Source organism: Pterocles gutturalis, unplaced genomic scaffold (genome assembly GCF_000699245.1).
Source record: "Pterocles gutturalis isolate BGI_N339 unplaced genomic scaffold, ASM69924v1 scaffold4240, whole genome shotgun sequence".
NCBI classification, from domain to species: domain Eukaryota; kingdom Metazoa; phylum Chordata; class Aves; order Pterocliformes; family Pteroclidae; genus Pterocles; species Pterocles gutturalis.
The window spans coordinates 7,073-34,929 of NW_010143525.1; the positions used below are offsets into that span (position 1 = coordinate 7,073).

Here is a 27,857-nt window from a genome sequence, read left to right on the forward strand (position 1 = left end):
CTCTAATCTGTGAGGCAAATGACCAGCCCTCCTTGCCTCTGTCCTCTACTGTTATTTATTAATTAAACCAAATCATAAATTATAGCCCTTAGAGGCTCAAGTACTGACTGGGACTCCAGGACAGAGGGTGTAGGGCAAAAGCCATGAGCAAATGGGAGAGAAGGAGTGAGTGCCAGCAGAGTATAGAGAGAAAATCCTGCTCCTGGGGTCACTCACATAGCTAATGGAAGATGGCAAGATAGCCCCAGGCTCCTGCTCTCCCTGCTTTGTCCCAAAATGCTGCTCCTGTGCTTGTTTGGTGGCTCTCGGTGTCGGCAGGCTGTTGAGGCTCTTTCCTCTGCAGGTGAACATCTCACCCCATGAGGTTTACTATGTTTGAAGCACCCTTGTCTGCTGCAAAAGAGACTTCTCGTTCAGCCTTCCTGGAGTTACTCTTTGGGGTTTGTGTGGTTTCCGGATCAAATTTGCTGTCTTTGCCTAGAGGAAGGTTCCCCTCACCACCCTCTCCCTCTACAAGTGACAGTCCCACCTCAAAGTCAACCACAATTCTCTCCTGCTTGAACCTCAAAGATTTTACATCTCCTCTTACATCATGTCGACCACTTATTTTAATGGGCAGATTTCCTCCTGGTGTTGCACCTCTGCTCTCTGGTGTTGGGATGACCTTCAGGTGGATGGCTCCCGTTGCAGAAGAGGGGCTGTTCGTCACCTCTTTGGTCTCCGGGTCATGGCAGTTCCCATTTCCCTGTCCTGCAGCTGTACTGACTCTGCAGCGATAAGAGGAGCAAAATATAGTAAAATAGAGGGGTAAAACAGATATCTGTTTAGTACTTGAAAGGAATAATTTCTTCCTAGATCTGTCTAGTGGGCAATCAAACTGGTGTCTGTTAGGAATACGGACAGTAACTCATACATGACGGGAGCCGGTGTTCAGGGTCGCCACGTGATGTTTCTGAGCACAGGACTCCAGCAGGGACAGCTTCCCTCTTCTGCTGCTCTCTCAAGGATGGCTTCTTTTGAAAGAGGAATGGTTGTACTGGGAGAGCTCATCCCATTGCCGCTCTATCTATCATCATAAAGGTTATTAAAAGCCTACGTGACCAACCTGCGTATCCCTGCAGAGCAAATCATCCCCTGCTCGCAAGACAGTCTTGCAAACTCTGCAGTATAAGCTTGGTTTTATTAAATATTTGCTTGACCAGAAAGGCAAAGCAGAAGAGGGTAAACACATCTAAAGTAAATGTGAAATGACCTTTGGCCATCATCTATCCAATGCCGGCGGCTGCTGCGGTAGGGAGGGCAGTGGGAGGTGAAGGTGATCATCCAACAACTTAGAAATTCTGGCTGCTGTGAGAATTTTGAAATATTTGGGGTGGCGTAAAAGTGGTGGATGCTCTGCAAACCCAGACTTACACTTTCCACTATCAGATCTAATCAGTCTACAGGTCAAAAGAAGACAGGATTTATTCTCTTTATTATTTCTTGAAGTAAGTTTTTCAGTTCCACTGACGATAGCAGAGTTGCACAGATTTGAAAAAGCTGCAAATCCAGACCTGTGTCACTGCCACATCTTCCTCCCTGCTGGGATCTGCAAACAGTGCTTTTTCCCTCGCCTCCTGCTTGCGCGGGGCTGGCTGTCATCACCTTTGCTCAGCTACTTACACCCCTGATTTCGGCAAAGTCACTCTGTGAGAGAGGTGATAGGACACTGCAGGAGTGGGGCTGGGGTTTGGCTTGTGTCCTTTTCAAAATCAACAGCAGTTTTGTGAAATTGTGATCTGGATGTTAAAGAGGTATGGAGGGAGGAAAGAGTTCTGTGCCTCAGCCTCGCCACTTTAACAAGGGTTGTGCAGCCAGCTCACAGCAAGGAGCTTGGCTGGTGACACCAGAGCTGGTGGGACTCCATCTTCCACATCCTCTGTGGGGTCATAAAAGGTCAAAGCTGCTCTTGGGTGAGAAGCAGCCATGGAAAAGTGAAGGAGCAGGGAGAAGATGGATGTGTTGAGCAGGAAGATGCGTTTTCACAGCATGAGGATGGGGCTTGGTGATGTGGTCACCAAATTACAGAAGCTTTTTGAACTCCATATTGCACCCATGGGAGATTTTAAGAGACTGGTGATGCAAGGAAGCACCCTTCCCTTTCTTTGGAAAGTCACCAGGCTGGTCCCTGGGTTGCTAATTTTCCTACTTCACGGGCCTTTAGACTTTGTTACTGCTAGTCCCTTTCTCCTCAGTCCTCCAAGATGCTCAGAGGAACTGCATCTCTCTTCCAGATAATGTTTTCTTGGCTGTGCAGTGAGTGGAGAGTGGTCTTGTGGACCTGGTGCACAGCTTACTCCATGCTTGGCTGCATGCCCTTTATAGATGTGGCTGCGAAGGCTGGCACACCCGAACTCCTACGTCTGTACTCCGAGCTGGACCAGCATGAGGCAGCTTTGATCTGGAAGCCACAGAGAGCTTATTCAAGCAGACCCGTTCTGGACCAAGGTCTCCCTGAAAGGATGTTAATGTCAGACCAGAGCTGGCTTCTTCCTGGCAAACTTCAAGGGTTGCAAAAGAGCTCAGCATCCATCTGGACCTGTCCCTGTAGGCAGGTCCGTGACCTTCTCTAGGCTTCAGTCCCTCAGCCAGAAGAGCAGGATAGTAATCCTTCTCCTGTCCTGTCTTCTTAGATAGCAAATACACATTTGGGTCAAAGCTGGCAGTGCAAACAGCAATACTGCGTGATGTTTCTACCATTAGCATTCTGCCCTGCTTTGGCTTCCAGTGAATTTTTTTGTGCTGCACCATGGGGCGCGTGCGTGTGTGTGTAATGGAGAGTAAAAGGGTGCCGATTTATTATTCTGCTGTGTGATTTCTGCTTTTTCTACCAGCATCTTTTCTTTCAGGAGGGCTCCCTTTGTGCTGGTTTTAAGCAGAGAGCTCAGAGACGGGAAAGGAAGGATTAGCAATTAAATACGCTCTGATGATGGCATGGCTGTGAAGGAGGGAGGAGGAAGGAATACTCCATAGTAATGGACTTTTGTTTTCTTTTCTCTTTGCTTGTAGGACAAAATCTGCCAGGGAATTGGTGTTTTGAAGACACTTACAGCTTTTAATCCTCGTTCCCTTGGGAATACAAACCTTTCTAATCATGTCGCCAGCCATGTGGAAATGGACTTGCCTGGTTTCTCACCTCCTGCTATCCACCACAGTGTCGCCTCTTGGGAGGCAGCAGCCACTCCACCCAAAGAGGTCCTTCATCACTTTCACGGGCGACCAAGCAGAGGGGAACTTCAACCACTTGGTGGTTGATGAAAGAACTGGGCATATCTACTTGGGAGCTGTCAACAGGATCTACAAACTCTCCAGTGACCTGAAGGTCCTGGTGACCCACCAGACTGGTCCAGATGAAGATAATCCCAAGTGTTACCCACCCAGGATAGTCCAAACCTGCAACGAACCCTTGACGCCCACTAACAATATAAACAAAATGCTCCTCATAGACTACAAGGAGAATCGATTGATAGCCTGTGGGAGTCTTTACCAGGGCATCTGCAAGCTTTTGAGGCTGGATGACCTCTTCAAGCTGGGAGAGCCCTTCCACAAGAAGGAGCATTATCTCTCTGGAGTGAACGAGAGTGGCTCTGTTTTTGGAGTCATTGTTTCTTACAGCAACATGGATGACAAGTTGTTCATTGCCACTGCTGTGGATGGCAAACCTGAGTATTTCCCAACTATTTCCAGCAGAAAGCTCACCAAGAACTCCGAGGCAGATGGGATGTTTGCGTATGTCTTTCATGATGAGTTTGTGGCCTCTATGATCAAGATCCCCTCAGACACTTTTACCATCATCCCCGACTTCGATATCTACTACATCTACGGCTTCAGCAGTGGTAACTTTGTGTATTTTCTAACTCTGCAGCCTGAGATGATCTCACCACCTGGTTCCACCACGAAGGAGCAGGTTTATACCTCCAAGCTGGTCCGGCTTTGTAAGGAGGACACAGCCTTTAACTCCTATGTTGAGGTGCCCATTGGCTGTGAGAAGAACGGGGTGGAATACCGGTTGCTCCAAGCAGCCTATTTGTCTAAGGCTGGAGCCATCTTAGCGAGGTCGTTGGGTGTTGGCCCTGAGGATGATATCCTCTTCACGGTCTTCTCCAAGGGGCAGAAAAGGAAGATGAAGTCCTTGGATGAATCCGCTCTTTGCATCTTTGTCTTGAAAAAGATCAACGATCGCATCAAGGACAGACTGCAGTCCTGCTACAGGGGAGAGGGGACGTTGGACCTGGCCTGGCTCAAAGTCAAGGATATTCCCTGTAGCAGTGCGGTAAGTGAAGCCTCTAAGCACCCACCCTTAGCCTCCTCGTGCTCACAGACCTTAGAGCACGGCTTGACAAATAGACCAGGTCCCAAGGAACTGAGACTGCTGCATCCCAGTCCTGGCTCTGCCTTCACCCAACCACCCCACCTAAGTTAACCCTTTCATGCACCAGTTTGCTTATGGACGAGCTGAGGAAGGTGGTCTGATCTCCCCAGCCGTGTTGTGTTTACTGCTGAACTAAGCCAAGGAGCTTTGAAATCTTTAGGATAAATTGACCTGTTGTTACTTTCCTGTAAAGGGTTAGGGGTGAAATTGTGCTTCCTTCCACAGTCTTGGCTCAAACCTAAACCAAAACAGGACCTAGATAATGTCAATGGCTTGTACTGGTTTGTACTGTGTCTGCTGGTGTAATTTTAGTTTCCGTGTCTGCTGGTGTAATTTTATTTCCCTGGGCTGGAGTCAGAGCAAGATTTATTCAGGGAGGTTTGTGAAGCCAGGGCTTCGTTTCTTCTGGGGCTGAGAAGCACTGGTCATTAACCATCAAAGTCCCTCATCTTCCGCTTTCCAGGCAGCTCTGTGCTATCTCTGAAAAATTAAGGCTTGGCTACAGATCAAGGATTAAATGCTGCAAGATTTAAGAGCGGGACTGGGGGAAGAGGCTGGTCCACCTGACCTACAAATGGTCTGAAGAAATTGCCATGGTTTATTCTGTCGGTTCACTAAAGTGTCGTTGCAGAACTCTGCATCAGCCCCACCAGTATACGGCTGGCTTTGATACCGGGAGCAGAAATCAGCATTACAGCCGGCACAGCACCCAGGCTGCTGTAATAGCCGCCTCTCTGGGCTTTGATTTCTTTCCTTAATTAGCTCTTTCAAGTGGGAGGCAAGTTCAAGTCTGAGCAAAGGGAATACGGAGAAACACCAGAGCGCTTTTCCTGCCCCATAATCTCAAGGCAGAGAGAGGGCTTGGGATATGGGGTTGCTCCAGCTTTCCTGTGTACTCGAGCCTCCTTTGCTGGGGGATCCCTGCTGTTGGTCCTTTGCAGGACAAGGACGGAGCAAGAGGAATGCAGAGAGAAATTTCATTGCAGGGAGGCTGATCGTGCCCTGACTCCCCCTTACACCAATGCTCAGTGTTGTTACGTGACCTTGCGCTGCTCTCACACTCCCACACCAAACGTGCGGAGGGACAAGCCCTTCATTTTCGTTGGGATCTCTTCTACCTAGACCTGCAAACTACTCTCTATGGAGTATTGCTCAGGGAGAAAGGCTGTGCCCAAATATGACTTTGATTTTTTTTTTGGGGGGGGGGTTTAGCCTCAAGGCCTCTGCACATTCAAAGAGCTGCCTTTAGATTTAAGCTCGGAGTTTCCCACCCGAGTTACTTTCCTGGGCTGTTAAGCCTCTCGATGCATTTGCAAATCTGCACGGCTTGTGCTCCGTACACTAACACTTGCAATTCTGGACCTCTCAAATCAGGAGGTTGGAAACCTGTCAGTCACCTGCCTTCTGTGGCTTTAATCAGGAGGAAAAAGGAAAACAGATTTCTTCCATTCCTTGGGGTTAGTCCTGGACCACGAAGAATGATATATCAGACTGAATTTGGAGGGACAGGACTGTGGAGTTTGGGGAGAGGACAAGAAGCCAAGGACGGGGTGACAAAGTGGGAAAAACAGTTAGAGCATACTTGTGACTGCATTTCTTCACCGTGAATCAGAGATGCTAATGCTTTCCAGCTGGAGAAAAAGCCTAGAGATCCTTGAAGAAAAAAAACCAGGAGTCTGAAAAGTGGAACTAAGCGGGCTGTCCTCTCTTTAAACGAGTCGACTTAGAGCTGCTGGCAAGCCCTGGCTGAGATCAGCTGTGCTGCCCGCGGGAAGAGGTATTAGTGACTTGGCTGCTGGAAGGGTTGCAGAGTCCAGCCGCTAAGCTTGGAAAATATTTGATGGTTGGTGAAGTATTTTGGAGCCTGGATACGCGTCTGTGAGGGACTCGTCTCCTTCGCTGATGTCCTGCGTGCCAGCCGTCCACCAGCGCCGCTGCTCTGCCTCTTAGCACATGGATTTGGAGTGGCTCTAAAAGCAATTACAAAGCCGTCAGTGAGACTTTCCCTGGTTTTGTGGAGATGTCAAATATTTCTCTGCTGGTGCAAATAGAGGCTTAACCTGTCTGCAATCAAGGTTGGACCTGAACTTCAGCTCTTCTGCCCTGCCACCAGCAGCTCAAGTCCTGAAATGTAGTTTTACACAACACTCATCCTCTCCTTCTCCCGAGGATGGGGGAGAGAATTAAAGGGGTGAAGGGAAAAGAGACTTGTGGGTTCAGATAAGAACAATTCAATAACTAAACTGCAATAATATTGGAAATACTAATAGTGAGGGTAATAATAATAATATATACAAATGAGTGACACACAGGGACACTTCTCTCCACCCGATGACCAAGGCTCAGCCTGTTCCTGGCTGATGATCCTGGAGCAGGGAGAGTCCCGAAACAGCAATCCTGGAATGGAGATAAGAGCCCAAGTGTCTGAGAAACTGAGACAACCCTGAGAGAGGGGCGACCTTGATGGAGACAACCCAGAGCAAGAGAGAGCACTTCTGGACAGAGCCACACCTCTATCCTGGCCATGCCGTGCATGGGATGGAACAGACCATTGGCCAGTTTGGGTCTCAGTCCTAAACCTGAGGTTGAATCCTGGGCTGGTCACTGGGGCTGTGCTCCCTCCCAGCTCCTCCTGCCCCTGCAGACACGGGCACAGCAGAGACGCTGGGAAGTCCTTGACTGTCCTGGCAGCAGCTCTGCCCATCAGTGTGTGATCAGCTTCTCCTCAGCACAAACCCAAACACAGCCTCACACCACCTGCTGTGCTCACAGTGAGCATTGCAAAGAAACATATTTCAGCCCCTCTTTGTGGTATTAACTATAGGACCACGGATTATGGAGCTGGGCTCACTGCACTGTCCTCATATCTTGGTGCATGGTCAGCTCTGGGTTTTGGTAATTTTTTTTTTTTTCTAATAGGGTGATAACTGACTCAAAGAGAGGCCACATATTAGGATGCTTCTGTTTCTGCCTTGGTGTAATGCTTGCTCGAGGCCACTTCAGGGTAAGAGAAGCCACTTGGGGACCATTTCCAGCACAGTTCTGGGGCAAAGTCTGTGACTTCTGTAGTCAGGCAGCTTTCCTGGTGCGGCTGGAGCTTGGAAAGCTGAAGTTTGGTGTAATGCTTGCTCAAGGCCACTTCAGGGCAAGAGAAACCACTTGGAGACCATTTCCAGCACAATTTTGGGGCAAAGTCTGCGACTTCTGTAGTCAGGCAGCTTTGCTGGTGCGGCTGGAGCTTGGAAAGCTGAAGTTGGGTAGGAGCTGGCAGCAAGCTGGGCTGGATCTGGTGTGTCTCATGGTCAACATGGAGTGGGAGGCATTGGGTGTCCAGACGTCCTGCAGGGCTGGATGTCCTGGAGACTTGCCCTGGTCTGGTTTGCAAACCCAAAAGGGCTGGGACACAACGGTGTAGTGAGCTTGTGCTTCTTTCGTGCCAACCATGTGTGTCTACTGCACATGATAGAAGATAGAAGATAGCACCTTGACAGAATCTTTTCCAGAATGGGAAATATAAAAGACTGGAGATGAATGGAAGATCCTCAGTGTGCATTCTTCCCCTGTCCCTGTGTTGTAGGTGTCCTATTAACCTTCAGCATAAATCAGGAAAAAATGATGGATTTTTATGTCTGGGCAGTTGATTTGCAAATTGGTGATGTTCACTCAGGTGATGAACAGTTCCAGGTAATACCTCTGGTTTTTCTCTCTGCAAATGCAGGTTAATAGCTTATATTGAAACAGTACCCTTGACCCCAAATGCTTAGAAATTCATATAATCAGAGAAAAATGAGACTGTGGAAAAAAAAGAAAAGAGTCTTATAAGGTCATCTGATTTGCCCTTCTGCCCTACTTAAAACATTTCTGACAGATGTTTGTCTCACCTGTTCTTAACCTCCAGCGATGGAGATTCCCCTCTCTCCCTACATGATCTGTCTTTGCTGCTAGGAAGCTTTCCCTCTTGTCTAATCTAAATCTTCTTTCCCGCTACCAAAGCCATTCCTACTTATATAGCCAAGGAGAGCCACCTCATCCCTTTTGGCTATCTAGCAAGAGCACTGTGTGCCACCAGAACGCGACCACTTCTGCGGTGCAGCGTGGTACATCAATGTACGGAGCGGGGGGAACGAGGCTGGATGGGCATGGAGGGTGTTGGTAGAAGGATGGGCTGTTCTGGAGGGAAAAAATAGGCTGCTTAAACCAGAAAACAATCTTCATGTTGGATAAAGAATGCTGTGGTTTATATATGCTTTGCAAACTTTGTAATTAACTGTTGCTACAGTTTGGAAATGCTGGGTTTGTGTTGGCTTTTTTTTTTCTTTTTTTTTTTTTTATAAGGCAGTTTTTGAAGGATGTGCCATTCTGGAACAGGACTTGATCATAGGGAGGTTTGTTGACTTTTAGTAATATAGAATAGGATTAAATAGTGAAACACTGGAACAGGTTGCCCAGGGAGGTGGCAGATGCCCCGTCCCTGGAAACATTCAAGGTCAGGTTGGATGGGGCTCTGGGCAACCTGGGCTAGTGGAAGATGTCCCTGCTCACTGCAGGGGGGTTGGACTAGATGACCTCCATGGTCCCTTCCAACTCAAACTATTCTATGATTCTATGATAGGTGCATTTTGAAGCCCAGTGACAATGACACTACTGGGATGCTCAGTAGCAGAGGCAGGGGAGCCTTCTCCTCTGCCTTGGGTAGCAGGCAGGTGAGCCGCTGTGTGGGATATGCAAACATGGATGAAGAAGAGGAAGGTGTTGGAGACTGACCCCAAAACATCACGAGGGTACCAGTAGCTGCCAGCAAGATGCGAGAGGAATGGGGATCCTTGCTGGAGCCTTGGCTTGCAGTGAAGTCCCAGCACATGGTCCTGGCTGTCAGGAGGAGCTGGTTGAAACCCAGGTCTGATATCTTGGGAGATTTTGGTTTCCTCATCAGCCTGATCTGCCTGACAGCATCACCTGCTGCTCTGCACCCTGACAGACTGCAGTCCCTGAAATGAAAAGGTGTCACCTCTATCACCGTAGCTTTTGCTGGATACACAGCACAAATATCTGTCCAAGATCATCAAAGTGTCTGTCCCCAGCTATTGCCTGGCTTTTGCCTTTTGCCGGTATTTTCTTTTCCTTTTGTCAGGAAATGGATTTTGACTGTTTAAATTACTGTATTCAATCTCTTCCTGTTTTTCATGGCAGCACTGTCACTTGGGGGGAGAAATGTTTTCAAAGCTGACCAGCCAACAAAAAGCCCTTGTATAAAGAGCTGGGCAATATTTTTCCAACACTTTTTCAAACAGAGGGCGGGCGAGGTGGGTGTTTGGGACCCAAGGCATTGTCTGACAAGTGACTTGGCTCTGAAGGCTTCCTGTGCTTCTGATGCTTCAAGGCACACCTAAGTCGTTACCTCCCCAGTTACTTTGCAGTTACCAGTGCCTACATCCCCAAGAGTTCCGCATCTCCTCTGTACATCTGTTCCTCAAGTGGACTCTGCTCTCTTACTCCCATCTGCTTTCCCTGCAATCCCCCTGCCCATCCTACATGCTTGATGCCCACCAAGCAAGCACTGGGGTTTAGCTGGATGTGGGAGGAGGTTGTGGAGGGCATATTTCTGATTGTTCCTTCCATGGTTGGCTGTCAGGCATGTCTGGATGCCTGTTGGGTGCACAGCTTTGGCAGCATGAGCACCTCACCCCAGGACGAATGCTGCTTGGCCCTTGGGGCTGATCCCTGGGCTCTCTTCTGTTCCAAGCCAGCAGGTTAGGGAGTACATTTCTAACTCAAGTAGCAGAAGGGCTGCCCTGTGATATGGGGTAGTCAATTTGACTTCAGATGAGGCCACTGTTGATGATGGGGTGGCCACAATTTTCTGAACAAACAGCCAGTTTGATTCTTTTCCTCCCAGGGCTTTATCATTTTTTTCCTGTGCGGGGGGTGAGGCAGTGGCCCAGGGTGCCCAGAGAAGCTGTGGATGCCCCATCCCTGGAGGGGTTCAAGGCCAGGCTGGATGAGGCTTTGGGCAACCTGGGCTGGTGGGAGGTGTCCCTGCCCATGGCAGGGGGTGGCACTGGATGGTCTTTAAGGTCCCTTCCAACCCAAACCATTCTGTGATTCTACGAACTCTGGTGTTAACAGCACATGAATCTGACAGAGGACCTCTGAGACACCAAGGCGAGGAGAAGCATTGCTCCTGTTTTACAGAAGGGTTGGCTAAGGTGCAGTAAAACATCATTTGCAGAGCAGTTGCAGCTCAGGGACTGCTGGTTCTCAGTGCTGTGCCTGATGTTCCCAGCTGTTGTAGGAAGAGGGAATATTATATTTGCTGCTGTGTTCCTCTCTAGCATGGGGGACAGCAAACCAGGGTCATTTAGAAAGGAGGATGTGGGCTGGAATTGCTGGAAAGAAGGGGCATTTCACAGAAAAAAAAAAAAATACATTTCATCAATTAAAAAGCAGGAAATTTCATCTCAGTCTGTTGTTTCCCCCATCATTTTCCCTTGAAAGGGAAAGGTTGAGGTGAAAGGGAGTTTTAACTTTTGTTTAACCCTTGGGAAGGGGGATTCATGGAAGGAGGTCCATGTGATACTGCGCTTTGACATTTTGCACACACAGCCCCTGCCCGTTTCTCTCAGCTGGGTTGGCCCGTACGCGAGCCTGCTGCTTTCCCAGGGGAATGACTCACGGTCACAGGAACGAGCTATCGGTTTCATTAGACCTCGTAGGGTCAATGCTTGCCGGTCGGGCTATCCTGAGTAAATCTCTACAGGGGTCAATGCCACTCGTTGTTTGCACAATAGGTCTTTTTGTTCATCTCTACTGGATAGCCCATGCACAAGAGTTTGGCGTACATGTCTTTACTCCAAAGTATACAGGCTCCTATTTCTGATCCAAAGGGCTCATGGTCAGTCGAGGTCAGTTCTTGGTCAACTTTTAACAGTGCTTTTCTTCTTCTTCCTCTGAAGATGCAAACAAGAGGAGGAACTGAAAAAAAAAAAAAAAAGAAAAGACATAGTGCAGCCTGTGCAGATGCAGTAGGCTCAGAAATACGGTAATGCCTCCCTGGGAATGCTCAGTGGAGCCTCGGAGACGGAGCAGACAGGCTCGTTGCTGCCAGATCTGTATTTGTGTAATTCGTCACATCAGTTTATGTTGGATGGGAGTGTGTGTGCGTGTGTGTGGAGGGACGTGCTGAGGCCAGCAACATTGATAAGAGGCGACAAGTGTCCTCTTAGTGACTCTGGGAGCTGGAGTGGATGCAGGGTTTTACTGGGGAGGTGTCGTGGATAACGGGTGGGGTACTGGCTTGGGATTTCTGCAGGTGAGCTCTGTGATTTGTACCTTCCCAGTCCTCTTTTCTCCATCTCCAGCAACCGTGACTATCATCTCCTCTGTGAAGCTGGCTGTGCTCTGGGATAAAAGATGCTTCATCAGATAGAAATGTCATATTATCTTGCTACATGAGGCAGCTCAGGCGACAGCAGAGTGGGGAGCTCTCTCCAGCGATGTGGCTAGTATTTCTCATCATTATTGTCAGCGGTGGAAGTGACTGGAGATGTCTGGGGCCATGCTCCTCAGGCTAATGGAGAGCAGCTGAGTTCAAATCTCCACTGCTCCAATCAAGGTCCTGGCCCCTCTGTCACTGGAATTAGGAAAGTCTCCCCAACTCTTCTTTCTGTGAGGTGGCCAGGCAGGCTCGTTAACTAATTAACACTAATTCATTGATTAGTATGCCTAGTGTTCATGGTAGGAGCATTACGGTTGGGGTTTAATGGAGCTGCATAAGCGAGACCCTCCTGGTTTTTCCATCAATGTACCTGCCCATGGCTGAGCAGTGCTGGGTGAGAGCTGCAGGACTTCTTCAGCATCTACACGAGCTCCCAGTTGAGCATGAAGCAACATCCCAGTCCTCTGGACATCCTCAAAAACCCACCACTTATGATTCAGGCAGGTGTGCATACTCTAACCTGGTGAGAGCTCATTTTCAGGGGCTTCTCAGGCACCACGTGGATTCATCTTCACTTTTTCCTCCTTGGCGGTCCTTCCTCCCACATCCCACCTCTCTGCTTTCAGCCAGCAGGGATAAGGACACTTCCCTGCCTCTGTAAAGTGCTCTGCACTCCAGGCAGGAAAAGTGGCTTTGGAGGCCCCTGGGGGAGAGAAAACAAAACTCTTTAAGCACCTGCATCAACCGAAGCTTGCACTTAAGGGCTGTAAACCAGGGTCTAATTGCACAGAGAGGATGATTGCATTGGAGGTGTTAAGTGTGTTCCTCAGGATTAAACACCTGTCCTTGAAAGGATACTTCCAGATCAGTGTGGGATGGAGAAATAATGCTGATGGTAATTAATTGCCTTCTTATCACACCCCCACCCTGCGACCTCTCCTTCCCACATCCTCATTGTTTGTCCTGGAGAGAAAAAAAAAAAAAAAAGGCATGCTTTGGAAACAGCCTCCTCAAAACCATTTATTTACTTCCCAAGCATAAAGCAAGAGGAAAGTCTGTGCCTTTAAGTGGCTGGGTGCCAAACCCGTGCTGTTCTCTCCCGGCTCCTGCATCTGGTTGACCCCACTCACACAAAATGTTCATTGAGGCCGGAGCAGAGCCCAAGGCTGCTGAGTTGCTGTTGTGTCTGAGATATTTCAGGCACAGGGCGCTCCCCCACTATCAATCCCATCTCTGGACCATGTTGGCTCTGCCTGAGCAGCTCAGCATCTCTCAGCATCAGCCCCAGGTCCTGCTGGGTCCCCTTGTAGCTGCTTTTCCAGGTGAGCAAGGTTCTGCCTGCTTCTCCATCACGGCTTGTGCCACTTCCCTGCGCTTCTTGCCACATGGATAGTTAGATTTGTTTCTGGGAACTGACCTTTGCTGCTTCCCTGCCAGCGACCCTGGCTGTTTTCCTCTGTGGTCGAGCCTTGCGGTCGCCCGTTGCATTTTCAGAGGGCTCCATATGATCTCCTGGTATTCACATCCATAGCCAGAGATCAGCTACTTCCCAAACCTGACCTCATCGTGCATCTCCAGGAGGTCGTCTTGCGGGCCAAGGGGAATGCTTGTGCAACTATTTTTTTTTTTTTGTGCAACAGTTTTTTTTAAAAAAAAACAAAAAACAGCAAGCAAAACCCAACAGTTCTGGAAAAGCCAGAAGCAAAGTGACTCCAGCTCCCTTTGCAAGCCCAGTGCTATTTAAAGCACCTCCAGACTGGGGGCAACTGGGCATGGGAGTTTGTACAATAACAGCTCTGTTGAGGAGGGGGTTGAGGGTATGCTGGGTTCAGCATTGCTTTCTGGGCCAAATCCTGCACAGATCCTTTCTCGCTTGCCTGATGCAAGTGTAGCTGTTGGGGTTAAAAAGAGTGCAGGGTCTGTCTTAGTACTTGGAGAATCACTGAAGATGTTTAGCCTCTGGGAACAATCTGATGCATGTGTCTCTATTTACTCTATATTCCACCTCACACATAGGACTTTTTTTTTTTTTTTTTCCCCCCAAAATAAGCATGTTTCTCTATTTATCCAAATTGCATGGAAACATGTGTCTCCATTACACCAGCTAGGATTAATGCAGATGTTGGAAGCATCCACCCTGAAGACTGTCTGGTGTGAAGATGGAGACGAGAAAGACTGTTGTCCCTACAGAGAGATGTCCAGGTCTCATCTGACTATATTTCTTCCCCAGACACTCCCAGCCTGGCATCTGCATGGTTGTACTAGCCTGGGATGTAGTTTTGCTGTAAGTTGGGTTGAGAAGCAGTTTCCTAGCATCAGCCCATTACCCTTTGGATAATGTGACGACAGCTTTGGGACGAAACATGTTGTTTGTGAGCCAGTGTGGACCTGGCTAGTTCAGCCTGGAGAAGAGAAGGCTCTGGGGAGACCTTATTGTGGCCTTCCAGTGCTGAAAGGGGGCTACAGGAGAGATGGGGGGGCTCTGGATCAGGGGGTGGAGGTATAGAATGAGGGGTAACAGTTTTAAGCTGAAAGAGGGGAGATGGAGATGAGATCTTGGGAAGAAATGTTTTCCTGTGCGGGGTTGAGGCAGTGGCCCAGGGTGCCCAGAGAAGCTGTGGATGCCCCATCCCTGGAGGGGTTCAAGGCCAGGCTGGATGAGGCTTTGGGCAACCTGGGCTAGTGGGAGGTGTCCCTGCCCATGGCAGGGGGCTTGGAAAACGATGATCTTTAAGGTCCCTTCCAACCCAAACCATTCTGTGATTCTATGATTCTATGATGTGCCAAAGCTCAGGATGGAGCTGCGGACCTGGGTGTCCTGCACACATCTCACTCCAAACCGTCCTTCTCTTCTGCTCTGCTTTGTTACATAGATAAATGTCAGTAAGTGGAGGGACACGGTCTCACTGTGCTTGCAGACCTTTGTCGCATCCTTCTCCTGCAGACAGCTGCACGTCATGTAGGATCTAACATCTTCCCTGTACCACCGGTTCCCCGTTGCTTACATTTCAGAGCTAGTAAACATTGCAGCCCCAATTTTTTTCCACTGTATGGTGCAGATTCTAATATTTAAAATATTTAAAGAAATACTTGAAACACAGGAAAGGCAAGACACCCAGGTATGCATTGCAACTAAATGGTAGCATCTCAGAAAGACAGAGAGAGATCTGTTTGGTCCAGGCAGTATTGGAGCTGGCATCGCCGCTAGAGCATGTGGGTGACATTAGATCAGGAGGAACAACATTGTATTTTCAGTGTTTCAATGTCATTACCCCATCATTGTCAGTGTTCCAAAATATAATAGGATTTGTTCAGCTGATTTATCCTGTAAACAAGCAATATTAGCCAGGCGCATATTTAGACATAGGGTGGGAGAGGCAGAATGAGGGAGCATGCAGAAGGGAGTAATAAAAATGTTCTCCTCCTAATGAGGGAATGACCCAGCACTTATCAGTGCGATGAGGCTATTGCTGAGGATCCCGCGCCAGGAAACACAGGGGTGTGATTGCAACGGTGTCCTGCTTCTGTGGGCTGGCTGCAGCCTCTCGCTTGCACAGTCCCGCTTGCAGATGCAGGAGGAGTTTGAGCTTAACCGGCTTGAGTGGATTTCTACTCGGCTGACACAAGTGCTCTGAATTCCTCGAGTACCGAGATCTGCACAGATAGAGGCAAGCAAACAGGAGATTTTTTTTTCTTTTCAGGGCTCGAGTGCTTTAGTTTGTTGTTTAAACTGCTAACCTGGCTTCTTGAAATTCATTTTCCCTGCGATGATAGAATCGTAGAATGGTTTGGGTTGGAAAGAACCTTAAACATCATTGAGTTCCAACCCCCTGCCATGGGCAGGGACACCTCCCGCTAGACAGGACCAGATCCAATTCGGTTCTCCCTGATAGAGATGTGCAGCCTTGCAGCTCAGCACAATTCTCTGTTATTTAGTGAGCAAGCCGGGACCTCTCGTACCCAGCCGAGCTCTCTCGATTTCCCTGTGCTGAAAAGCAACAGCACATACATGTTGTTCATTACAACACTTAGCTTACCTTTGCAGGACTACAGTGAGGCTTAATTAATGCTTTTAAGCGGCTCCGGGATCTCCGGGTGAAGGTGTTGCTTGCATGCAAAGCAGCGTTGTTGTTTAATTGATATAGCGCTGTTGGTGTGCGTGGCACTTTGCAGCCCAAATGCTAATTTTTTGCCTGTGTAACAAAATAATAATTATAGTAATTGTGATTCAATGGAGAATCTCTGGTGTTGCCGGCGTAGGGGAGGCAGCTGGACTCTATCCGGGAAGGTGCTAGTGTGTGTCACTGGAATAGGAATGAGAGGTGCCCGGCCGCTGCCAGAAATGCTGGTTTAACCAATCGGCTGCCAGCAAGTATTGGGAGATAATGGGACAGGCATTTTTCATGTGAAAGGGAGGACAGGTCAGCAAGAGAAGGCTCCTACACCCTTCAGTGTTGCAACAGACAGCAGTGATAATGTTGTGAAGACTACAGAAGGGCCCTGAAGTGTGGTTGTCATGTCCATCAGGTGAAGATGGACATGGGGCTTTGTAATTTGGGGAAGGGATGGTCTCTTTGGGGAAGGGATGGCTGAAAGAGGGGAGATTGAGATGAGATCTGAGGAAGAAATGTTTTCCTGTGCGGGGGGTGAGGCAGTGGCCCAGGTTGCCCAGAGAAGCTGTGGATGCCCCATCCCTGGAGGGGTTCAAGGCCAGGCTGGATGAGGCTTTGGGCAACCTGGGCTAGTGGGAGGTGTCCCTGACCATGGGAGGGGGTGGAACTGGATGATCTTTAAGGTCCTTTCCAACCCAAACCACTCTATGATTCTGTGATTTAATGATTCTTTGTTGAGTGTCTCTATTGGATGGACATGCCTGAGAGAAGCCCATGTTACAGCAAGGATGCTCGGGATTATGGGGAACAGCTGACAGAGGATGGAGCTCCAATCTCTTCTTACAACTCTTTCATCACTGCAGTTGATATTTCCAGGAATTTGTTGTATAGACAGCCTTTGGCCGATCATGGAAATGCAGTGTCCTTTAGGAGAAGATGCAGCAGCCGACGAGCACTTGTCCTTCTCTCAAAGGTGTCTTTCTGCCTACACAAGAAAACACTTTTCACCTCACATTTTCACTCTGGGACTCTTATTCCCCATCTCAGCTACAGCAGCACCAGGGGAAGTCAGTGCTGCCGTGTTTCAGGTGCGTAACAGCTTTGCTGCTGGAATATGTTCTTACAGAAGAGCTCTAGCAGCTTATTTGATCAATACTTCACTTTTATAAAATCCCTAAATGCTTATTTACCCAATAGACCATGGCGGTTTCAAAGGCAGAGTCTCCACACTCAATAATCTCTCTTTTTTTGGGGTGTGAAAAATTTTAAGTGAATTTTTTAAAGCTCATGGCAAAAGCGCTGAGCTGGGAGCCGGAGAGATCGTATTCCTCTGTTTATCCTTCAGTGCCTCATCCATATGATCCTCCAGCCTCTGAGCCAGTAAGAGGTTGTTTATGGGACTGTAGAAGAACTCAGCTTCCTTTTCCAGTCACACTTGCGGCTCTTCAGGTCCCATCCGTCCTTCTTGTTTGTAGGTGCAGTTGCCACCTGTGAGGGGGTGAACCTCAGTGATCACACACTTTGGGGATCTGGTGCATGGGTTGGTGTGCTAATGTGGAGATTTGGAATGGAAACATCAGAATTTTTTGGAGGAGGTGGAAATGACTTATGCCAAAGGGAGATTTTTCTGACACAGTGGTGGTGTGTCAGACCCTTGGGGTCTAACCAAGGCACCTGAAATATCATTTCAGTTACAATATCCAAAGACAGACAGTGTAAATATCCAACTGCGAAAAATATTCCCAGATCTGAGTCTGTTCTGCACCTTGCCTTGTTTATCTTGACATGACATGACTGTTTCTCCTGGAAGACTCTTGGAGGTGAAGTTGACATAGGAGCTGAAGGATATAGTGAAGCTGGTATCAGCAGACCATCTGCCAGTAACGTGGATTCTTAACCTGCTGGTGTTTCAGGCTGTATAGAATCACAGAATCATAGAACAGTTTGAGTTGGAAGGGACCATGGAGGTCATCTAGTCCAACCCCCTGCAGTGAGCAGGGACATCTTCCACTAGATCAGGCTGCCCAGAGCCCCATCCAACCTGACCTTGAATGTTTCCAGGGACGGGGCATCTACCACCTCCCTGGGCAAACTGTATCCCTAATTGCATCTTCACTTGTGATGGTAGGAGCATTTTCTATGAAGTGACCAGGAAGCAAGTATGTTGTTCTGCTGAGGACGGAATTGCACACTTATTATCTACAATGTGCTTCTCTGGATAGTTAGACGTGCACTTTCCTTCAAGGGGCATGAACTGTTTCATTTTGATAGCCTGGTGCTGCTTACAGAGCAGAAATTCTGCTACTGACCAGTCCCAGGCTGGTAATAAGGCAACGTGCACAGCAAAACTGGGAATGAGAGTTTGAGAATCATAGAATCACAGAATCACAGAATCACAGAGTGGTTTGGGTTGGAAGGGACCTTAAATATCATCGAGTTCCAACCCCCCTGCCGTGGGCAGGGACACCTCCCACTAGCCCAGGTTGCCCAAAGCCTCATCCAGCCTGGCCTTGAACCCCTCCAGGGATGGGGCATCCACAGCTTCTCTGGGCACCCTGGGCCACTGTCTCACCCCGCCGCACAGGAAAACATTTCTTCCCAAGATCTCATCTCCATCTCCCCTCTTTCAGCTTGAAACTGTTCCTCATTTGCAGTTACTGCTCACTGGCCCTGTGCCTGTGACGTGGCGTGAGCAGACCCTGAAAGCTGTGCTCTGCATCTTCAGCTGGAAACAAGAAAAGCAAAGTTACTGCCGGTATTGCTTACATTTTGTAATACTAGCATCTAGAAAAATTTTAGTGACTCACTAAAAGATTTACATTACGCACATCTATTGGCACACTAATAATTCGTAAAGGTGGGACTCAGAGGATGCTAAGTTTATGGCAACAATTACTTCTTACTAATAATCAGCAGGTCTGCTGAGCAAAAGGCCTGAAGACTAACGAAACCTGTTGGTCTGTGTAAGAAAGGCAGTCTCCTCTTCAGGAAATTGCAAATTTTACGATGTGGAGGTACATGGTACAGACTGTTGGGAAGGCTTAGGCTCACAGTACAGCAGGAACGTAAATGCAGGCATAGAAAGTCTGTACCACATTAAGATTCTGTAGCACTCTGGAAACTTGACACTAGTCCTTGAACTGACGCTTAAACTACAGACCTAACAACCGAAAGCCTGTACCAGTTCTCGTCAATTTGAGTAACTTTCCCCTCTGTTCTTGCCTTCCTGAATTATGTTTGAATGAAAACCTCTTAGCATAGTGGGTACAATTTCCCTGTAATTGGTAAAGTTACTGTAACTGCACTGTCATTTGTATATGGTGACATGTAATTGTGTGGTAACCATTGCTGTGGTTGTACAAGTGAAAAGCAAGGTGCAATTATAATGTATTTCCAAGTGCTGGCTCTTTATGCAGCTTCCATTATATCACAGAGCACCCCCTGGGGAAATGGTACTGGATATTTTTGTATGTTGTTAGATTGCAGGCTAACCACTGAAGAGTGGGTTGGATGGTGACCTTTGCTATCTTTGGTTGATGGCCCAGAGTTCCCATCTTTTTTGTCCGCCAAATCTCCCCATGGCTTTGAATTGCAGATGACAAAGGTCTACAGGCGTTGGTGCTCACTGGGCAAGTTGGCAGCCCTTTCCTGACCCACTGTCAGGAATGCATGTGAAGGGGAGGGCAGTAACAGGCATCAAATTATGCGGATGATGTGGCACGAGCTGAAAGGCAGAGGAGCTGTCTCCATCCTGCACGTGGACCTCACAGCTAGACACAGCCAACAGGCTGAAATGGGATGGTTCTGCTGAAGTTCACAGCACAGATCATCGGGAGAAGGTCTGGTGAACCCAAGTCCACTGGTCTCAGTAGTCAGAAGAGAGATTCTGATGCAGTATGGCCAGCAGTAGAGGTGCTGCAGGAAGCCAGAGGCAGAGCCAATCCAGCTTAAGAAATGCAAGGTAGTAATGCCAGTGTTAGGGCAAACCAGCATCTAACCAGAAGTTCACCAAGCAGTGAAGCCCATGCTGATACCATCAAGAGGACAAGCACAGGCAAACAGGAGAAGCACAAGCCTTGGGTACTGTACAGCTGCTGTGGGAGTTCAAAGACCTGTGGATTGCAGGGAAATGGTTTCCATCATTTGCAGCTCTGTTGGGTGGGGTTTGAAGGTTAGAATCCTAGAATGGTTTGGGTTGGAAGGAACCTTGAAGATCATCCAGTTCCACTCCCCTGCCATGGGCAGGGACACCTCCCACTAGATCAGGTCACTCAAAGCCTCATCCAACCTGGCCTTGAACCCCAGGGATGAGGCATCCACAATTTCTCTGGGCAACCTGTTCCAGGGTCTCACCACCCTCACAGTAAAAAAAAATCTTCTTTATAAACCTTTTAAATCTATCTCCTTTCAGTTTAAAACCATTGCCCCTTATCCTGTCACTACAGGTCCTGGTAAAAATTCTCTGACTTTCTCATAAGGCCCCCATGTTCAAAGGTCACAATAAGGTCACCTTGGAGCTTTCGGAGCCTTCTCTTCTCCAGGCTGCACACCCCCAACTCTCTCAGCCTGTCCTCGCACGGGAGCTGCTCCAGCCTCGGACCATCTTTGTGGCCTCCATGGTTCATCCCTCCACTAGGTGATCCAGACCATAAATTCCCTAGCTTGTATTTCTTCAGGTACTGTGAAGTTCCTAAATCTATCTCTAGATTTATAAACATCCTGTTGAGTAGGACACATGCCCACCCTCACTCAGTCCTTACAGTCAGGAAGGAAAGAAGATCTTGCAGATGGAAAAGACCTTGGATATCTCCTTGCAAAGACTCAAATGCATATTACTGTTGATTTCTTATTGCTGTTGGCTCCCTGGCCCTGCTGGCAGCACAGACAGCCGTAATGTATGCGTCCCCTCCATTGTCTGGCGCAGCCAAGCCTGAGATAACAAGAGTGAGAAGCCAAGTACCTGCCACCGTATGAAGACGGGGCTGTTAGGTATTAGCTGTAAATCAAAGGCGAGACTTGGCCGTTGGGACAGCCTTCGTCCCCGGTGAGTCTGTGGAATTGCTTTGGAGCCTGCTGAGATAGCTGGAAAATAGACCTCGGTGCTTTGATTGGGGAGGAAGATCTCACCAGAGGAACAAGGGATGGCTAACCCTTTATTGAAGCTTTTCCCAAAATATGGATTAGGCTGTATTTGATTATCAGGGGTTGTTTCAGAGGCAAATTGCTAAAGCAGATGTTTAAGGGACAACTGCAGTTTATTATAAGCACTGTTTGCATGCCCCCCCTAATATTTGGTGCTTTAGCTCTTCGTGCAGCACCAAAGTGGTCTCTTCTGCAGGGGAATCGGATGAGGTTGGGGAAGGAGAGGTTGTAATCAGACCTCTAACCCTTCTTCTGAGATTGGGAGTTTTTCGGGGCTCAGCAAATCCCTAGGAGCGTGAGCCAGCACCAGCCTTGTGAACCCGTCCTCTCCAGAAGGGCTTGAATGTGTTAATTATTTATTTGATAGTCTTAATCCTGGAGAAGGCAGATGCCTGCCAGGATCCTCCTGTAAATCAGGCTCATTCTTTTGCACATCCTTCCTATTTCACTGGTGAATGTGACACTTGGCCCCGGTGTCAGGGCTGCAGATGAACCCTCTGGTTGCCGACGCAGGGAGCGATGGCAGGAGCAGACCACAGCCTCTCACCAGCTGGCTTCCCCCCTCCCTGCACATCAACCCAAGGTGGAGAGGCAGCTGGTGGGACTCAGGAGGACATTTATGCCCTGGGAGCTGCCAATCATTCTCCCATGAAGATATTTCGGATATGCAGAGCATCTTACAAAACTGTGTTTAGCAGCTTCCCTGGGGCAGAGGCGTGGGGAGGAGGATTCCCTCTTTTGCAGGTGGGAATGTGATGTGGGATGAGGAACTGATTGACTCTGGTCCAGCATCTCAACCACAGTGCCTTCCGTTTTGATTTACCTATGTGAATTTCTGGGTTAGATGCAAGAATTGCTGATCCTACTCCTGCCTCTTTAGATCTTCCCTTTGCCCCTCCCTGCTATCCCAGCTGGTGCGGCAGCGGTGCTGCAAGCAGAGTGAATTCCCATCCTCTCCTCCGTTTTCATTCTGGAAAGCCGTTAACGTGAAATTGCCAAGCAAGAGAAGCTCCTGAGAGTTTAACGTGGTGACTTTATATTGCTGCTACGAGTGTCTGGAATTGAAAATAAACCTGTGCTTGCAACTCCCGACCCTTTCATCATAAATCCCAACTTCCTTACGTGTTTCTCTTTGCTGAAGAAGACGACGGCATTTCTGTCTGTACAAAGGCACAGCTGAGAGGCACAGCTGCACAGAAGCTGGGTGATGTTTATTTGTAGGGTTTTGCTTGCTGGCATTTCTTTTTTGCAGATGAGCCCCAGAAGAAATAACCCAAATGTGTAAAATGAAAATAGTTTTCATGCGATGTGTGGCTTGCTGGCCTTGCTCCTGTTCTTGAGGGATGGTTGTAGGCATTGTAAACCCCAACTCTGCTTCTCCAGCACCCGCACAACAGCGTACGAGCGAACATTCATGGCTTTACCTTCCCTCACACACCACTTTGCATGTCTCAGAGGCTAGGATGTGCTGTGATGGTCCTAAATCTCATCTGAACGGTGTCACATAAGAGAAAGTGCCAATTTCACTTTTCAGACTTGCCCTGGTTGCTTGCATCTTTTCTTCTGCAAATTATCTCAGGGAAGTAGGATGAAACAAATGGGTTTAAAGTTACTTTATGGGGGAAAATCATGATATTGATCCCGTTAAGGGTAGGTCTGAGTTCAGCTGGAGCCAGGCCCAGTCTGATGGAGGAGGAGGAGCTAACCTGTGGCAATTGGGTTAATTAAGTCTCAACAGGTGGCAGCTGTGCTGCAGGTCAGCCACAGGTTGTTGTAGTTGATTCTGGGACTTGTGGGTCTATATCCTCTTAGGGTTTTGCAGGCAGGTGAGAGTTTGTTCTGGCTGTGTGAGCTCTGATATACATCTGCAGCAATTGTGTAGTCTGTGTAATGCATTCTGGCTGTTGATAGAGTAGGTTATAGAGAGCTCAGAGCTGTATCCAGCCTGGTCTAGTGGAAGGTGTCCCTGCCTGTGGTGGGGGTTGGAACTCAATGGTCCTTAAGGTCTCTTCCAAACTGTTCTACAATCCTTACAGCTATGCAGACTGAGACCAACCTGGGAAGCAAATAACAATAGCTTCTCTCTCCCTGTAAAAGAGCCCAGGTGGCTCCTGCCTGAGAGTCAAGGTCCTGGGTCATGCAGGAAGGCATTCCAGATGATTATCTGGGTCCTTTTTTGTTTCCAAGTCCTTCAGTTGAAGTAGCTGGTTTTGGCTGTGCTGCAGAGATGGGAGCATGTGGAAGGCTGTGCTGCACCAAGGAGGAAGCCTTGGACTGTGATAGCTTGGCTGGATTGCTATCGTTTCACTGCTTGTCAGTGTGGTTTCCTGTTGTTTGAGATGGAGTTTCATCCACTGGTAACACTGGTAAGAAATCTTATGTCCCTGTTGAGTTTTTTTAATCCTCTTGGTGGTCAAGAAAGTTGTTTCCTATTTTTTGTTTTCCTTTAAAACTGTGACAAAGCAGGACTTTCTTCCCTGGCCCCTCTTTCTACCATTTGTAGAAGGTTTGGGAGTTTCTTGCTTTCAGTCTGAAAGGATTCTTCTCTCAGCCTGACAGGCCATCAGTTTGAGTGAGACACATACATCTGTTGAAACACAGATCATGTTAATTTGAGAGCTTCAGAGTTTTTGGTCAAAGTGGGCCTGACTTCAAGATCTGTATTCTTCTCATATCTTACATCTGGATGAGGCTTTGGGCAACCTGGGCTAGTGGGAGGTGTCCCTGCCCATGGCAGGGGGTGGAACTTGATGATCTTTAAGGTCCCTTCCAACCCAAACCCTTCTATGGTCTGTAGGTTTAGTTGGGTTTGAAAGGACCTCAAAAGATCATATGGTCCAGCCTCCTGTTCAAAGCATGCTACATCTTAATGTCAGATGCTTGGCCTAAGTGAATCCTCTGGAGTCCTTTTTCAATCCACTGGCTCTACCAGGAGGTCATCCAGTGCATGACAAGGGTGTTTGGTTGGCTTGTTGTCTGACATAACTCCTTTCCTCCATTGATTATGGAGGTAGCCTAGATGACCACTGTTGGCTACTTACTAAGATTTCACATGGCTAAAGCTAGGTGAGATGGATCCCACACCAGGGGATGTGTTGGGTATGGGTAGTGAATTGGTGAAGTCTTGTCACATGGCATCAAACCAACACATTACTCCTCTTGGTAGCTAAACTCTGACAGTCAATGATGTCTCATGTCTTGCAGAAAGGTCTGGGTAGCGTTGCTGCTTCAAACAAGTTTATACTTCCAGAGTAATCAAGCTGCAGTTTTTCCATCCTGACCCCTGTAATGAAACTGTACATGTTCTCATTATCCCCAAGTGATGCTGTCAGCGGGGTTGTCCTGCCTCTCCAGTGTGGCCATCAACATGGTGGTACCAGACCTCAGATGGATTTGGCCTTTGGATCTGGGATGCAGGTTTATCTTGGACTTTGTGCTGGCATTGTAGACTAGCAACATCCCGTCTGCAGCTCATGGAGGCTGCTGATCTGATCTGTAATTGCTCTTTGAGCTGGTGTTTTAGCTCTGAAAGGGCAATCCACAAACACTAATGACTCTTGCAGGCCAGAGCTCAGGCTAGTTGTTCCTTACTAATAGCTGTTTGAAGTCCTCATAGGTTTTATGTGTTTATAAATACATTTAGGACACATTATTCTTCCATTCAGTAAAGCCATCTGTAATTATTCCCTATAATTGCTGGGTGAGGATAAAATGAATCAACTATCAGGCTTTTACTGCTCGTGAACTCAAGCAAGGAGCAGCATATATTCTAGCTGTGCTTCCAGGAAGCTGTGAGTTCAGACCAAAAAAAATTGTCATGGTCCTTTATTAAAGATATATGAAAATTAAGCAATCTTCCTGTACAATTAGTTATTGCCTTTCTAGGCCTTAGTCCAGCAAAACATTTTAAGCAGGCGGTTAACTTTGAATCTGTGAGTGGTCCTAGTGAAGTCAATAAAGTCTAACTGCTTTGGCAATTGTCTGCTGTGATATTTGGAGCTTCATCTTTATTTGACTTATTCTGTGGAGGTCATCATATTGGCAAGCTGTGTGAGCCTCACCTCCTGTCCAGATGGTGCCTTAGGTAGCAGAGTTGCCTGGACTGGGATTCAAGCATCCCAGTGGAGCATCTGTGTGATGATAAGCCCGTTGAGTTCAAATGCAATAGGCGGTAGAGCTTAGGCAGCAGAACTAATGAACAGGACCTTTTCTCTGGTTGTTAGGGTATCATGGATATCTCCAACAAACGTTGGAAAGCTCCTGTAATAGCTGTGAAACCTTCCCGTCTTTCCAAAGAACTTCAGGGAGTTACAGTACCCCAGTAAGATGGGTAAATGTGGATAATCTCCATTTTATGGGGAAGAAATGGAGACCCAGGAGGATGAAGTGCCCAGGCCAAACAATGTGAGAGAAGGACCCAGGACTATATGATTAAATTAATCCCTGGAAATTATTAAATGAATCCCAGGGAGTGTTTGCAGTCATTGTCTATAGTGTTTTACCCTTAGCATGGTCCCTCCTGCAGATTTGGTGTAGGATGACCAGCTCTCTCCTAGACAATGCCAGGATGTCATTTGGAGGAATTTCCAAGATGTAGCAGGAGTGATGCTGCAGGGTTTGGAGCTGGGAGGGGAATGGTTATTTAGGTTTCATAGATGTGAGCCTTACTATTGGGTCTTAGGGCAGGCCAGGGTCTATTTTATTTGCCAGTGCAGTTTTAGCTCAGTGGTTCTCATTCTGGATCCCATGGGAATGATGTGCATTTTTTTTTTTTTTTTTTTTGACAGAACTAGATGTGTTTAAGACATTTTCAGCAGAGTTTGTCTTTGATTGCTGGATCTTGACTGGTAAAACTGACTGGTAAAGCAGTAGGAAAAAGGCTTAACACAAAGTATCCTGCTGGGCTGTCATTCAAGAGAAGCAAGTTTCCAGTTCTTCTGTCTGTAGCTCATCATGCAACTTTTGGACAAATTTTTTTCCACTTTTGTGTTTCTCCAGTCTTGCCTTTGTCATTGATTTGTCAGCCTGCATAAATTATAGGCTTGTTATGCAATGATGTCCCTGCTTGGATGGATACTTCCCAAATGGCTAAAGAATCAGCGGTTTCATTTTTTTAAAACTCTTTCTTTTTTTTTTTTTTTGTTTATAGCTGTTAACAATTGATGACAATTTCTGTGGCTTGGATATGAATGCCCCCTTGGGAGTATCATCCATGGTACGAGGGCTCCCCATTTTCACCGAGGATGGAGACAGAATGACGTCTGTGATTGCCTACGTCTACAAGAACCACTCCCTGGCTTTTGTGGGCACCAAGAGTGGGAAGCTCAAGAAGGTAAGACGTGACGTGGTTCTTTAACTCATATTTTCACGTTCTTATGGAGATTTGCGGCGTTGCATTGAGTGTGAGTGCTGTCCTTATCCTAAGGTGCATCATGTATTTTGAGGGTAGCAAACGTTGTTTTGGTTGGCAAAAAAATTGTGTTTCACCCTCGAAGGTTAGAGCTGATGGGAGAAAGGAGAAAATTCTTTCTCCAAATTGTTGTTCATTAGCAAGTGAATGTTTCTGAAGTCAAACTGCAGACCCAGCCACAGACGGACTTGATGCAGTTTAAATCCAACTGTTTTTTTTTGTGTGTGTGTGTTCAAACCATCTCTAATTAAAGTAGTTGGTCACAGGGTATCTGTGCATGCTGGAGAAAAAAATTATTGTGACTGAAGTTTGTTAAGAAAGAGGATTCATACTCTGGAGCTCTTTCTTCAGAGCAATGTGACTGGACTGTGATTTCACCACGAGCCCAGCATGGGATTAGCGGTCGCTCTGTTTAGGTCAGGCTGGGTGCTTGTGCTGAAGGAAGAGACAAGCTCTGTCTTGGATGATAACGAGCGTTATGTTTGTGGTTGACGCCACATAACCCTGAATACAATAAAGAGTGTATTTATGTTCCTCACTGTGCGTTCTCACTCAAAATACGCCTGTTGCACGGCTGTAGCTCTGTAGTTTGCCATGTAAGGCAATAGTAGAGAGTCTTGAGAGGTGGAAGCTGGGAATCAGCTACCTGGGGTTTTCTCAAGGAAACAAGAGTTATTAGAAGTGATCTTCTCGTGCTAATGATGGTGCATTTCCTCTGTTTAAACCCCTACGTGTTGGTCAGACAATGATTTTCTGAATGCTTAGTTCAGGGGTGTTGCAAAATATTGGATGTACAAGGAGATTGTGGCTTTGCCATAATGATGGAGATGGGTGAGAAGCTGGGAAATGAGGTGCGGCAGAGCCTTGGGGCTTGGGTTGGGAGTTGATTCCTCTTTGAACTCTTTCTGCAAGCAATAACTTCCAAGTTTGGGAGAGGAAGGTGCTATGAAAAGGTGACGCACTATGGTTTGTGTATAAGATGGACAAAGCAGACGGGGGGAAGGAAGGGAGTCCTTTGTTCACTGATGCTTAAGGAAGGTCTGAAATATCTGGTTTTGTTCCTCTACCTGTTTTGTCACTTAAAATGAAGCAAATTCAGATGGCATTGCCCCTGTGCTGAGGGAGCTCTGCAAGGGGAACAGCATCCTGCCTGCTGGCAAAGGTCTCAGGCTTTGTTCAACAGAGGAAAGGCTGCTGATGCTTTTGAAAATGATTTTTTTTTTTTTTTTTTTTTGGTAACAGTCTATTCAGGCCTGTGGAAAAGGAGCCAAATTGTTTTTTAAACAGTTGTAATAAAAATAATCTCCTCCCCTGACTAATTAGGTTTTGCTTCCCTGTCATCTGTGA

At 47.6% G+C, this 27,857-nt stretch overlaps 1 protein-coding gene across 1 annotated transcript; it reads left to right on the forward strand.

Moving 5' to 3' along the window:
* Window positions 1-3,133: 3,133 nt before the first annotated feature.
* Window positions 3,134-26,432, forward strand: LOC104470007 (plexin-A4-like; the record flags this gene model as incomplete). Its single annotated transcript, XM_010084777.1, has 2 exons — window positions 3,134-4,312; window positions 26,250-26,432. Coding segments are annotated over exons 1-2 (1,362 nt in total), but the record flags the coding sequence as incomplete, so codon positions are not given.
* Window positions 26,433-27,857: the final 1,425 nt, after the last annotated feature.